The following is a 14,789-nucleotide window of genomic DNA, read 5'->3' as shown; positions in this document are numbered from 1 at the left end:
TCTGGTTTACAGACAATTCTTTTCTTGTTCTTGGATTTTTTTAGCCACAAATTGCTTAAAGAAACAATTTGGATTATTTGTCCACTAGATGTTGCTGTATTGTGTCGTGCAACCTACGGCTCAAAAGCTACATGTGGAACTCTAACACTACGTCAGTGACTCTTAGCAGCTTTTTTAGAAATGTTTGAAAATACAAAATCATAGGGGAAGGTGTGTGTGTGTACATATATGTATATGTATATGTATATATATATATATATATATATATATATATATATATATATATATATATCTCATCTCATCTCATTAGCCGTACCGCTTATCCTTATTAGGGTCGCGGGGGGGCTGGAGCCCATCCCAGCCATCACCGGGCAGTGGGCAGGGGACACCCTGAACTGGTTGCCAGCCAATCGCAGGGCACACAGGGACAGACAACTCATTCGCTCATTCACACCTAGGGACAATTTGGACCGGCCAATTCACCTGAAATGCATGTCTTTGGAATGTGGGAGGAAACCGGAGTGCCCGGAGGAAACCCACGCAAGCACGGGGAGAACATACAAACTCCGCACAGGAAGTCTGGAGCTGGATTTGAACCCACGACAGGTTCCCATGACATGAACTGTGCCGCACAAGCGCTAACCACTGCGCCGCCGTGCTGCCCATATATATATATTTAGCGAAGGAAATAAATATTTGAACACCCTGCTATTTTGCTATTTCTCCCACTAAGATATCATGGAGGGGTGTAAACTATTCATGGTAGGTGCGTGTCTACTGTGAGAGGGATAATATAAAAATAAAAATCCAGAAATCCCAATGCATAATTTTTTTATAAATGTATTTGTGTGATACAGCTGCAAATGCGTATTTGAACACCTGTGTATCATCTAGAATTCTCACCCAGAAAGACCTGTTAGTCCACCCATTAGAAGTCTACCTGCACTCCATGTATCATCCTGAATCAGATGCACTTGTTTGAGGTCGTTAGCTGCATAAAGACACCTGTCCACCCATACAATCAGTAAGACTTTAACTTGTAACATGGCGAAGACCCAAAGAGCTGTCCAAAGACACCAGAGACAAAATTGTACATCTCCACAAGGCTGGAAAGGGCTTCGGAGCAATTGCCAAGCAGCTTGGTGAAAAAAGGTCCACTGTTGGAGCAATCATTAGAAAATGGAAGAGGCTAAACATGACTGTTAATCTTAATCGGAGTGGAGCCCCATGCAAGAAATCACCTCGTGGAGTCTCGATGATTCTCAGAAAGGTGAAGAATCAGCCCAGAACTACACGATAGGAGTTGGTCAATGAAAAGTGCTGGGACCACCGTTTCCAAGGTTACTGTAGCTAATACACCAAGATGTCATGATTTGAAATCATGCATGGCTCGAAAGGTTCCCCTGCTTAAACCAGCACATGTCAAGGCAAGTCTTGAGTTTGCACATGACCATTTGGATGATACAGAGGAGTCATGGGAGGTTTTCTGGCCAGATAAGACCAAAAAACAACTTTTTGGTCACAATTCCACTAAGCATGTTTGGAGTAAAAAGAATAAGGAGTACAATCCAAAGAACAACAAGCCTACTGTGGAGCATGGGGATGGTAGCTTCATGCTTTGGGGTTGTTTTTCTGCACATGGGACAGGACAAGTGCACTGTGTTAAAGAGAGGTTGACTGGGATCGTGTATTGTAAGATTTTGGGGAACAACCTCCTTCCCTCAGACAGAGCATTGAAGATGGGTCGTGTCTGGGTTTTCAAACACGAAAACGAACAGAAGCACACGGCCAGGAAAACCAAGGAGTGGCTCCGTAAGAAGCATATCAAGGTTTTAGCATGGCCCAGCCAGTCTCCCGACCTGAACCCAATCTGGTGGCAAATCTTTGGAGAGAGCTCAAACTTCGTGTCTCTCAGCGACAGCCCAGAAACCTGACTGATCTAGAGAAGATCTGTGTGGAGGAGAGGGCCTTGATCCCTCCTGTAGTGTGTGCAAATCTGGTGAAAGACTACAGGAAACGTCTCTAATAGCAAACAATGGCTACTGTCCAAATATTAAAATTCATTTTCTCAGGTGTTCAAACACTTATTTGCAGCTATATAACACAAATAAATCGTTTAAAAAATCATGCATTGTGATTTTTGGATTTTTCTTTTTAGTTTTTCTCTCTAACATTGGCCATGTACCTACAATGAATATTCCAGACCCCTCCATGATTTCTAAGTGGGAGAAATAGCATGTGTATATATATATATATATATATATATATATATATACTGTATATATATATAATATATATGTGTGTGTGTGTTATATGGTCTCCCTCGTGGCACCCAGGTGCATTCAAAATGTTTGATGATGGAAAATGTAAATGGTGTCTGTGGGAGAACAAACACTCTTAATGTTTTCCAATGAATATACATAGTGCATGTTGCCTTCCGTATAAGGCTTGTATAAAGAATTATAATTATTGCGGCTTCGAGCATGTTTTTTTGTCTTTGCGTCCAATAAGGCTCTTTCAACATTTTGAGTTGCCAAGCCGTTATATGGATAGGGTGGTGAAGAACAACTTTCACAGCTAAAAAACAAAACAACATGCAATCATCGGAATAAAATCTGTAATTCTCTATGGAGCACAACATATTTTTACTTTGACATATATATATATATATATATATATATATATATATATATATATATATATATATATATATATATATATGCTTGTGCGGCACAGTTCATGTCACGGGAACCTGTCGTGGGTTCAAATCCAGCTCCAGACTTTCTGTGTGGAGTTTGTATGTTCTCCCCGTGCCTGCGTGGGTTTCCTCCGGGCACTCCGGTTTCCTCCCACATTCCAAAGACATGCATTTCAGGTGAATTGGCCGGTCCAAATTGTCCCTAGGTGTGAATGAGCGAATGAGTTGTCTGTCCCTGTGTGCCCTGCGATTGGCTGGCAACCAGTTCAGGGTGTCCCCTGCCCACTGCCCGATGATTGCTGGGATGGGCTCCAGCCCCCCCCCCCCGCGACCCTACTGAGGATAAGCGGTACGGCTGATGAGATGAGATATATATATATATATATATATATATATATATATATATATATATATATATATATATATATATATATATATATATATATTTAACGTGCAGTGACAAAACTTTAAATAAACCTCCATTATTAAATTTTAAAATATCATCAGGTGTTATAATTACAACAACTAGCGGGAAAAACAAATATAATGGCGTAAGCGAGCCCATGTTCCGAAATGATGAAACTGTTTATTTCGTGCACGTCTGTTGGGGCTTGGGGTGTGCAGAGCGACATTGGTTATCGAAGCCATGCCTCTGTATCCAGCGCTGTCCGCCCCCGGCATTAACCCAGCTATTTCGAGAAACTTCCAGCCCACTTTTCCACGTCACTTGAAGGAATCTTTTAAAGCGTCAGTCGCCGGTATTAAATGTCTCAGTGCAGGGCAGCGACAAACATGAACGACATGAAGACGCAGTCGCCGACAACCACGATGGCGAATAACGACAGCGACCCTTTACCGCTCGGATGGGAAGTCAAAATTGACCCTCAAACCGGCTGGCCCTTTTTCGTGGATCATAACAACCGAACTACAACCTGGAATGACCCTCGACACGACGCGAAAAAGGTAACGAAGGCGTGATAAAGTTGACGCGTGGAGAAGCAGATGCGTGCGTTATGTCGTCTGCGTTTGATGCATACCACCAGTAAATGATCCGAGGTGCGCACTTAGCGAGTGCGCGTTTTGCCCCCTTTACTCCCCCTCACGCACATCACGAGCCTTTTAGAACGGCTCACCAACCCTGTTTTGTCTCCGAGTGCTGATCTAACTCCATAATTATTCGGTGACTCATGCTGCAGTATATGTAAAGACCACCTTGACTTCTAATATCAGTTCTTCTATGGCGACGAGCACTGCGATACCTTCATATTAAACTTTTCCCCTACAAGGCTTTGACGCAGAACCAACCGTGACCAGGCTGTCGTTTGTATTACTGTGTATTATCTCATATGCATTGAAACAGGGGACAGGAATGTATGGCTCGAGATAGTGAAGAAAAAAAAGTAATTAGTTACTAGGTACATTATCTAAAAAGTAATTGTGTTGCCCACCCAAAAGCAGCGCATTATTCTAAAAGTAACTATATAATTACAAATTATCATATTTACTCGCATTGAAGCCGACCCCCTAAATCTTCCTGAAATAGCCACATAATAAAATAAATAGATGATAATGTGTACACCAACCTGCGGAGGCAGTGAACCCTTCCCATTTCTTAGCTTGTGCAATATTGATAGCTCGGAAACTAATTGTTGAGACACTCCATATCCATTTTGTTTATTGTTTGTCAAACCATTCAAATATTTCCATTTCGTTTTTTGGATAATGTCCAAGACATTGTTTTCTCGAGGCATGGTGTATTGCAAAAATAATTTTACTGTAAATTCTTTGTTTACGTTTGCCTCGTTGATTTTGTTGTCCATGTATAAGCCAAGCCCTATCCCCACGCACTGCCTACCATTCGCTACTGGTGACACACAACCAAAAATGAGCATATTAACTGACACTGTGATTTCAATATTTTATGTTATTGTTGCAAGTACAGCTTGGTTTTTAGAGTAAACAAGAAAAATATCAGAGTGTCAGTAGGAAAAAAATCAGCGTCATCGTACTGGTGCTTGAGGGCGGCGCCACCGTAACTACATTCAGTTGTTTTATGTAGGCAGATGTAAAATATAATCTATGTAAACATCCCCGCCTTACTTAATAGGGTCCAGACTACAGTTTTCAGTCACGGTGTTACACCAACAGACCCTGTTTTGTTCTTACGTCTCTATAGTATCCTGTATATGGAACTTCACTTAGCAATGCAGGTCCACAGCTGAGACACTTAATGATGAAAACCACAGAGGAACTGTAAACACCTGAAAACGGCAGCCAAGCACTCATAGTGATAAGATTGGGTGAGCGGTAGCGGTAGGTGCTCACAACTGCACACAAAGTACATTCTTTTCAAGTATAGTTTGCGCAAGCTATGAAAAACTGTCCAATTTCAACAACGCATTTGAGGACTTTTGAAGATTGTAGATTAAAAAATGTTGAAGATCAGCATCTCTGAAACGGAACAGAGGACGAAAAATGACCACTCCATTACCAAGCTTATAAACTGTGACTACTTCACATAGCTGAAGGTAAATATTTCCATATGCTTCCCATTTGGAATATTATGTGACATTTTTACTAAAGCACTCTGCTCACACCTTGTTCTGAAACCTTTATTTATGAAAAAAATGAAGGTCAAAGTGAGCTCCAATGTTCTTAAGTAACTACCCGAGGTTAACAAATTTTAAGTGGCATTTTTGTTGAAATGGGACACAGGCATTACTATTACTTCATGGATTTTATCAGATCATCAAACGTCACACTGAGAAATAAAACGCTCTAACGAATTAGCTTCTGTCTGAAGATTGGGTTTGGCGGTTTTGTTCAATTTAGTCTTAAAATAAATGGCGTGGCTCCCCCCGATTAAACATATATATATATGACTATAATATATATTTGCACTGCTCTTTGAGTCAAAAAGGTCTCCGATCCTCTGCACTGGAAGCATGGAGACAAAAAAAAGGGGAGGAAAAAGCTTCTCGCGTGCTGCCACTTGTTAATCGTCAGTCAGACGAAGCTGCCAAACGTAGAAGCTGCTAGAAAGAAGACAGCTGCCCATGGATCAAATGGGTGCAATGCTGCTGCATGTTTGCAGTGGCCCATACTGAAATGGGAGAGGGCAAAGGGTCACTCCCTGATATTTCAAACTTTTGTATGGATAGAAAAGGGAACCCGTCTTAAGGATCATAATGGTAGTGGCATTTAAATTCAGTTATTCTGTTGACGTATTTCCGATTTGTGTCTGTGGTTACCAAGGGCTGAAATCAATGGGCTATGAATAGACCTGTTGCTTGTGTTCCGTCTTGAGCTGTCATTGGCAGTTGCTTTAGACACTTGAGTCATGTTGACAATACAAAATCGTTTTAAAGCGCTCATCCACACAAATGCCATGAGTCAGTGGCAGGGATCTATTAGCATACTGGGTTTGCATTTTGTGTCATAATCATATTCCTTAGAATCTATGTTAGATGAAATTTACACCAAAAATAAGTTGGCAACCTTAAACAATAATGCCGAAAGCCTCGACAGTACATTCATAATAAACCTGTTTATTTTTTTTACCAAAAGGACATCTGCGCTTATAGAAAAGAAAAAGAAATATAACCTATTACCTAATATTTGCAGCAGAATTGTCATGATTACTGATTTAGATCACCAGTGCCCGCTCGTTTGGCGCCAGCCGCTGCGGGCTACCTGATTGGTTACCTGTCCTTTTTTAAGCCCAATCCTGTCACTTTCTTCTTGTCAGTCTGTCAGCAAACCTCTGCTGTTACAAGGCAAGCATTTTGACCCTGCGTTCCGCCTGTCCCGTTTTTCCACCCGTTTTTCCACTCAGCCGTTCCTGATCTCCCCGTTTGTCTCCGGCTCCGACTTGTTTTTGATCCCATCCACGTTTTTGGTCTCCTGTCCCGGCTATCGACCTGTTTTTCCGTCCTTGACACCGCCATCTCCCGCTTCGGAAGATCCACTCCCGTATTCGGATCACGATCCGACTGTGTAAGCAGCTTGCTTCCCGCGTCCAGCAAGCACCGGATTGCGGCCGCTGCCCTTCCTCTTTCTGTCAATAAACTTGTGGTTAATCCTACGCATTTGGGTCCTGATTCCGTTCTGGTCATGGCAAGAATAATCCCGATATTACCCTCTAATCTAATCAGAAGATAGGTGTTTTTAGAACATCAGCCTGTGAGCCACATACGTTCTGCCAATATTTTTAATCTGGTCTGCTTAATGAAAATGGTAAAAACATACTTACAATGTATCTGTTGGTAAAAAGTATTAATAATAAAAAAATGTTTTTATTCCATTCTTCTCCTCAGTGTCCCTTGTTTTTCTTCTTACTGTATTTACTATATTTATCTAATCAATTTTGCGTTTTGAGTTTTTATTGCATAATATCAAGATGAGTTCTTAGAAAGGGTAAAAAAATGTTCATCTTTTTTCCCTCTGAGTGTTTCAAAATCAAAACGATGAAATTAATCGATTTATAAACAGATATAAACGGAAATATAACACGTACATTTAGATGTCTGAATGTAGGCTACAGCAGAGGTCAGGAACCGCTTTGACCCACAGAGCCTTGCCATATATTTTGAGAGAAATTTCAGCAAAACCTCCAAACATGCATTCCAGACAAAATGTAATATTTCTGCGCATTTTATTTTACAGCGTGACGTTAAACGATTTAACAAAAAATTATCAAATAAGAATAATGCCGGAGCCTGTGTCCCATATCCACAAATATACCACTTTAAACTCACAATTTCTCAAGATATTTGAGGATCACTTTAAACTTCGTTTTATTTATTTATTTTTTATAAAGAAGTGTTTCAAATCAAGGTGCAAGGAATTCTTTTATAAAAAATGTCACAAAGTACTGCAAACGAGGATACTGACGTATTTACCTTCACTGCAGACTACGCTGGGCTGAGAGAAGTTCACTGTGCCCGAAGCTCCGCCCAACCCCTCCTGCTCATCCAATCAAATTGCTTTGTCTACTTGGCTGTCGTCTCTGGATATTAAACAGTTTCTGTGGGTTTTCATCATAAAGTGTCCTAACAGAGAACCTAAATTGTTTAATGAGCTTTCATGTAAAGGATTCCTTCGCGACAAACGGCCAAAACGGGGTCTGTCGGTGTGACACCTTGACAGTTAACTGCAGTGGAGAGTATGCTCTTTTTATACTTATAATAATATAATAATAATAATACATTGTATTTCAAAGCACCTTACAGGACACCCAAGGTCGCTGTACATACGAGTAGGACACAACAATAAACGAAAAGTAAAATAAGAATAAAACAAGCAAGTAATAAATAGCCAATAAAACACATTATAGTTAAAAGGGGAGGTGTGTGAGGCATGTGGTCAAGGAAAGGCAGGTCTGAAGAGGTGAGTTTTGAGTCCGGATTTTAAGGTGGACAGGGTCGACTGAAATGTTTATAATCCCAGTGCTATGTCAGCTACGTGTGCACTAGACTCGGCTCCATGCTTATCAGAAATGGAACGCTATTGATGAGATTTGCATGTGTATTATTTTATCTCCACTCCATATGTACTCATGAATAGAGCTATATATGGCTCGCTAGCCATAGTTTTCAGACCCTTGATGTACAGTATATTCATACATAAATGCATGAGAAAAATTGAATCGAAAACGTATCTTTTTTGCTTATGTATTGTTGAGGTATGGGATTTTAGACTCTGTATCGCCAGATGAATGAATGGAATAGTTTGCATTTATATAAGCGCTTTTCAAGTCAATGAAGACCTCCTGAAGCGCTTTACAATGTGTTTCACACTTTTCCCTTTTACGCACTAACTAACCGATAGCAGCGTCAGCCATGCAAGGCAACTAACTACCTGCTATCGGGGGGATTAGGGATTCAGTGTCTTGCCCAAGGACACTCGACATATAACACGACCTCTTGAAGACGTCTTGTGACGTCTCTTGAAGACGAGATTGGGAAAAAAAAAAATCATTATTATTATTTTTTTCTTCCTTGCCCACCCCCTCTAACAAATCTTTTAACCCAGTGCGGCCTGCGTCTCAAAAAGTTTGCGCACCCCTGGTTTAGAGAATTGTGCACTTAAATGTTAAGTATTCTGAACGAAGCTCAGTGACAGAACGGTTAAAACATGGGCCTCACTGATCTGAATTAGTGGGGGTTGACATTTGTAGGCTCTTTTTGTTTGTTATTTTCCCTCGCTTTTTCAACCATGATTTTGAATTGATAATTCTGTGCATTGGACAAATTCAAATATTCTTATGTGAAGAGTGTACAACAGCATTGATCTTCAAGGTGGACAAATTCAAATTTAATTTAAATGTCCATATGGAGGAGTAGAGAATTGAATATTAATAAGGTCCAAAACAGCAATGCAGACATTGCCCTTACCTAAGCAAACGCATCTCTATTTTTAATGTTGGACGCAATTACTAGAAAACACCTGAAAAAACAAGATGTTTAGAATGAATGCTGAGAGGTTGAAACTGAGTTTGTTTGGTTACTAATGCCCCATTTGAATATATTATATTTTCCCGTGGTCATGTTTGTCAATTACATTTCATTATGTTGTGTGCAATTCAGGTGAGAGAAGTGTCCACAAATGGACCCAGCAAACCACCAGAACCCAGCCCTGAGGAGATGCAGAAGACCTTCGTGAAAGAGATGAAGTATCCCATTCTCCGTCCAGGATATGTCCCAATCCCAGTCTTCCACGAGGGTGCAGATCTCAAACAGCAACAACCGCATCCGTGCTATTCGTTTATCCAACCAACCGCTGCAAAGAATATCAGGACAGAGGGACGGATACCTTCCCCGACGCCGGGCTTTCATTGTCGGCCGAGATCACCTTTACATGGACCTGGTGACAGCTGCTCTGTTGGACCTGGGAAAACTAGCACACCCGTAACTCAAACAGCGGAGGTCGGTCGATTCCTATAACAAGATCTGCATTCCTGTATGCATCTAATTGCCTTTATCAAATTGTTTTTTAAAGGTTTACTCTGGCCCACATAACCAACTCCCACGGCCCAGCAGCACCGGTCTTCAAGCGGGCTACATCCCAATTCCAGTGATCCATGAGGGTGGAGGAGGCCAAATGCAAGCACAGCCGCAGATAAATCCATCTGTCCACTGTCAGCGTGTCCCCTATTCTGAGCATCAGCAACCCTTCCAGCGCCTTCAGCAGGACGAATGGCCCAACTATTCAACTGCGATGATGCCCCCTCGAGAGAGGGCTTCTCCTGTATTGTATCCGCAGCACAGAGATACTTCTGACTTTCAGACAGCAATTCAGCCTCCTCGAGAGAGGGCTTCCCCTGTATTGTATCCTCAGCACAGAGATGCTGCTGCTTTCCACGTGCCATCTAATTTTAGAAGTCAGTCACCTGTTGTAACACAGGTGCTGAGCGAAAAACCTCAGGTACTCATTCACTTATTTATTTGTTTGTTTATAAAACAGCTAGTGTATGGTTATATATTGATTTTTGGTAGATCAATTTAAATGTTTTAGTATGGACACAATTCAATGAATAGTAAAGACCATTTCTGCTGCAGAGCACTTTTCTTCCATAGCTATGCCTTCATGAGTTTCAAGACCTTCTGCCCTTTCCTCTTGTTTACTTATGCTATCGATAGGGGTGGACGATATGTTCAGTCCCTGGCCTGGATTCAGAAATATTTTCTGTACATTGCAACTAGTTTAATTTGGAACTAGCTTAGTTGGGATTATCCGGGAGTGTTATTGACAAGCAGCCTGGTTTTTCAGCCAAATATTGATCATCTAAAAATGAAACACAGTTGTGGTTGCAGTTTATTAAGTTACATTTATTTTAATCTCCTGGTTTTATAAGAAATTAACATTCTAATCTAATAGATATTTGAATTGCAAAATCTTGGATGGCTACAGCCCTATCCAACCAGAAAAACAAGAGGAGAGATCTCAGCTGCAGCTGTTTTTGTATGGCAGCTGCATTTTAAAAGTGACCAAGTCACAGCTATATAAGAGTATCATTTTCCAAAATGTAACAACTTGTTTTTACCATAAAGGGATTGTGTGTTTTTTTCAGCATCTTCTGTTGGTAAAAACAACTTCATCGAAGAACACACATTGAATTAAATAATAAGAAAAAATACATGAATTATCATATAAGCGCGTCTGTTTTTCAATAGCGTAGGTTGTAAAATTGGCATTTATTCTGCATAAAATGAGCCTCACAAAATGAGCTGACATAATTGTCTGTCATCTTGCTGCTACTACTAGTACCCAAAAACCTCAAAAAGGCTTAGCAAAAAACGAGAAGTAAAATGGTGTTTTGGTCATTTTTAGTCGCCGTAGTTTGTTTTCTTACTTATTTTTTGATGCTCTACACATACAGCAACATCTTATGTTCAAATAATGCACACGGTCCGTTTAAGGGGGAATGGGGTTCAAAAATTGTATAATATTTTCAGTATCATTTTTAGTCATTCTTATTTTTTAAAAAGCAGGGTCAAAAAAAAAAAGATTAATCTCATGTTATGTTTAAAAATGTTCAGCAGGAAATTGCCTAATGTTATCTTTGCAAAAAATTCATACAACTTTATACACATTCATATTATTTACGCCACCCTAAGGACTAAAAAAAACAAAACATTCAATGACATACAAACATTTTGTCAGGATGAGAACGGCAACAGGACCCACTTGCGTGACGTTTACCACAAGTTTTAGTGGAAGAGAGAGCAAGGGCTGCGCCCACAATCGGATGTACGCTGGGCGCGGGAAGCAAGTCGCTCTTGTACTCGGATGGTCCTCCAAACGCGGAAGTGGAACTTCCGTAGCGAGCGATGGTGATGTAGGGGATGGAAAAACTGGTCGGTAGCCAGTTTTTCCGGGACTAGGAGAGCAAGGCGTGGTCGGGGTCGTAAGCAAGTCGTAAGCCATAACGGGAGAGTAAACGTAGTCGGTGACAAAAAGGTCGTAAGCCCGGAAGGGAGAGCAGACATGGTCTGGATCAAAACGGGTCGAAGCCGGAGACTGACGGGAGCAAAAAATGGGACATGTGGGAGTCAGGGTCGAAAAAGGCTTGCCTAGTGTTCACTGAGGTTCACAGACGGATTGACAACAGGGGACAGACAGGACTGGGTTCAAATACTGACAGGGAGCCAATCAGAACCCGCGGCAGTTGGTGCCAAAAGAGCGAGCACAGCTGAGTCACATCAGTAATCATGGCACATTTAGGCTTCTACATATTTAATAACTTGTTTTGTTTGAAGAAGCTCATTAAGATTAGACTACTAAAATGATTAAAACAAAACAAATTAAGTACAAATCTTACACGTATTTTGCTTATTTTAATCATTTTCTTATTTCACACAAAAAGCAAAAAGTTACCATGTTGTCAAAAAAATTGTTCCACAGGCAAATATTTGTTGCTCATTTTAAGTATTTTTGAGTTATTTAAAAAACTACTACAGTAAAAGATTAAAAACGCATTAAAAATGCAAAATTATTTTGTAAAATCCAGTATTACAGCCAAATTATTAACCTAAAGGAAAAAAAACTGTATTTACCTTCTGTGCCATGGTGACCTAAAATGATAAGAAATACCTTATGCTGTCAATTAAATTAATATAATAATTTAAGCTTAAAAAATGAAATAAAACAAAAAAAATAAAACTAGTCCAGGTAATTAATTTTAAACATTTTCATGATGAAAAAATAGTGTGCCTCAGCTACAAAAACGTTGAAAAACACTGCTTTAAATCAATGTAAAACAAGTGAAAATGTAACAGCAAAGAAGTAATAAAACACTAATTTGTTGTTTATTTTTTCCTGATATCTAAATATCTCTACCTATGCTTCGTTGCAGAATATTACCATGACAGAGCCACCTCAGAAAGTAGAGAAGGAAAGAATGAGCCCTCCGCAAAAAGCAGAAAACATCACAATTTCTCCGCCATTGCACAAGGACAATGATGAGCAAAAGCCTCATTTTCAACAGCCGTCACCTCAGCAACAGCAGCAACACTTCCAACAACCTCCACCTCAACAGCATCTGCACGTCCAACAACCTCCACCTCAGCCACCACAGCAGTTTAACCAGGCATCCCCTCAGGCGTCTCCGCAGCCTGAGCAGTTACCGCAAGTGTTCCCACAGCCCCAACAAGCAGACGAAAACCCCGCTGATGTCACTGTCCAAATGTCGTCCGAACCACAAGCACAAGAAGAAAAAGTTGTCACAGAAGTCCCACCAGTTAAGGTGGAGGTTGAACAACCGCCCCAGTGTCCTGTCCACCCCGGTTTGGCTAAAGTACAGAAGATAGTCGAGCGGGTTACTAAACTAGAAGCAGAGGTAAAAAACTTTCAGGGCAAAAAGAATGACAAGAAATATTTGTTACTGGAGGAACTGCTGACCAAAGAGCTCTTAGCGTTAGACTCAGTCGATCCAGAAGGCCGCGCAGACGTACGGCAGGCGAGGAGGGATGGCGTCCGTCGAGTTCAGACCATATTAGAGGAACTGGAACAACTGGAGGAGTCTTGCACAAAGCATACCAGCCAGAACTTGGCTGGAGGAGACAGCCTGACGCAGAAAGGAGAGCCCAGCATGATCACCAAAAAGAATGTTGAAACAGCAAAGGAGATATCCTAACAAGAGGTTGGAGGTGTTTATTTGATAGTGAACCAGATCACACTCTGCACAGTAGTTGTGAAAGTTGCATGCATTCATTAACAGTGTTGAATTTTTTTGTTGTTGTTGCCACATAGTTGATGGGAGCTTTGTGCTGTCATTCTTTTTCAAAGTAACATTGTTGCCTTCATCTTTGCGCTTCATTGAGAAGCCTTTAACACACAATAAAAAAAACAAGTATTTTTCTTAATGTTCAAAGTAGATGCCTTTCGTCTTTATTCAATAAGAGCTTTCTTGGCGATCCAGTCATCAGCAGATTTATTTGTATACAGTGCAAGTGCAAACATTTGGCTCTTAACACCAGAACTCGCTACGAAACGCTGTCAACACAAAAGCATTTACCCTTTATGACAATGCCAGAGCTGTTTTGTGGGAAAAACATGATAAAAATTCTTAGGGATGCCGCTTTTCGGTACGCGAGTTTCTTTGGTATTGCACTTCATATTAGACCTGTCTCACACTGAATGATCAGCATTATTTTTGGAAACATTTGATACACCGATTTTGATGTGTTTTGAGTGTATAGATATGAGTATTATGTCATTTCAATGCAATCTATGGAGTATTTATATTTCACCATACAATATTTTACTACACGTATTTATGAATGTTGAAACAAATGGACCTGTGACGTGAGATAATCAGCACTTTGTGCGAACAAGGAATCAAGAGTTACGGGTTGTGAGAATGTTTTTTGCAGAAACACCAAAGCCACAATCTGTAATATCACAGAAAACTAATACTGCCTTAAAGTGCAATATGACAGTGCCCTATAGCTTGATAAGTGTCAAAATTAGTATTATAATTACCTTAACAAACACTTTGTGAAATGATTTATCTCCAAAGTAAACACTCGCTAATGCCTTATTACCGTCACAAATTACAAATTGTGGCTTACTGTCAATCAAAGGTGGTGACTGGTCGACAAATGCATTGTTGAAAGCAAGTCATAACGGTATTGTTGAAATAAATTGTATTTGACAGTACCTGTATTCCTGACTAATATTTTTTCTTTTCCTTACACCAGGATAAAGTGGTGGAACGTTGTAATAAAATAAAAATTAAAATCCTTCTTATATCAAGTCCAGACAGATTGTACAGTCGACTCTGAGAATAACAAAAATGTGTTACTGTCACTCAAATTGCTGCGATGGAAGATAAAAAGCACACAAATTATTATGAGGAGCTGGACTTTGAAACAAGTACCGTAATAAGACTGACTTATAGCGTCAAAAATGATGTCTATCTTCTGCAAAATAAGCCATAGGACTTGTGTCAATGAAGATCTCAATTAGTTTGACTCGAGCCGTGTAAATCCTAAATTTGGGGCCTTCAACTTGTCATCTGTGGAGGTTGGATTATAAAGAAAGTTTAAAACTACTAAATCGGAATAAAATACACTTACATAAATTAGTG

At 40.2% G+C, this 14,789-nt stretch overlaps 1 protein-coding gene and 1 pseudogene across 4 annotated transcripts; both read left to right on the top strand.

Annotated features, from left to right (window-relative positions):
• Positions 1-131: 131 nt before the first annotated feature.
• On the top strand, positions 132-2,026 carry LOC148354054 (uncharacterized; annotated as a pseudogene).
• Positions 2,027-3,294: 1,268 nt separating this feature from the next.
• Positions 3,295-14,365, top strand: bag3 (BAG cochaperone 3). Of its 4 annotated transcripts, XM_088351640.1 has the most exons (5): positions 4,043-5,226; positions 7,611-7,726; positions 9,286-9,624; positions 9,698-10,123; positions 12,555-14,365. In XM_088351640.1, exons 3-5 carry the CDS (start codon positions 9,343-9,345, stop codon positions 13,332-13,334), a joined length of 1,488 nt encoding a protein of 495 aa, XP_088207766.1. In that variant the 5' UTR covers positions 4,043-5,226; positions 7,611-7,726; positions 9,286-9,342; the 3' UTR covers positions 13,335-14,365. The 4 variants fall into 4 exon arrangements, with proteins under 4 accessions (XP_088207764.1, XP_088207767.1, XP_088207766.1 ...); XM_088351638.1 differs by lacking the exons at positions 4,043-5,226; positions 7,611-7,726 and adding an exon at positions 3,295-3,661; XM_088351641.1 differs by lacking the exons at positions 4,043-5,226; positions 7,611-7,726 and adding an exon at positions 3,813-3,899.
• The last annotated feature ends 424 nt before the right edge of the window (positions 14,366-14,789 follow it).

This window comes from Urocampus carinirostris, chromosome 13 (assembly GCF_059441175.1).
Source record: "Urocampus carinirostris isolate Australia breed hairy pipefish chromosome 13, RoL_Ucar_1.0, whole genome shotgun sequence".
Lineage (NCBI taxonomy): Eukaryota > Metazoa > Chordata > Actinopteri > Syngnathiformes > Syngnathidae > Urocampus > Urocampus carinirostris.
The sequence above is the reverse complement of the archived record's forward strand: the minus strand, read 5'-3'. Positions and strand labels throughout refer to the sequence as shown.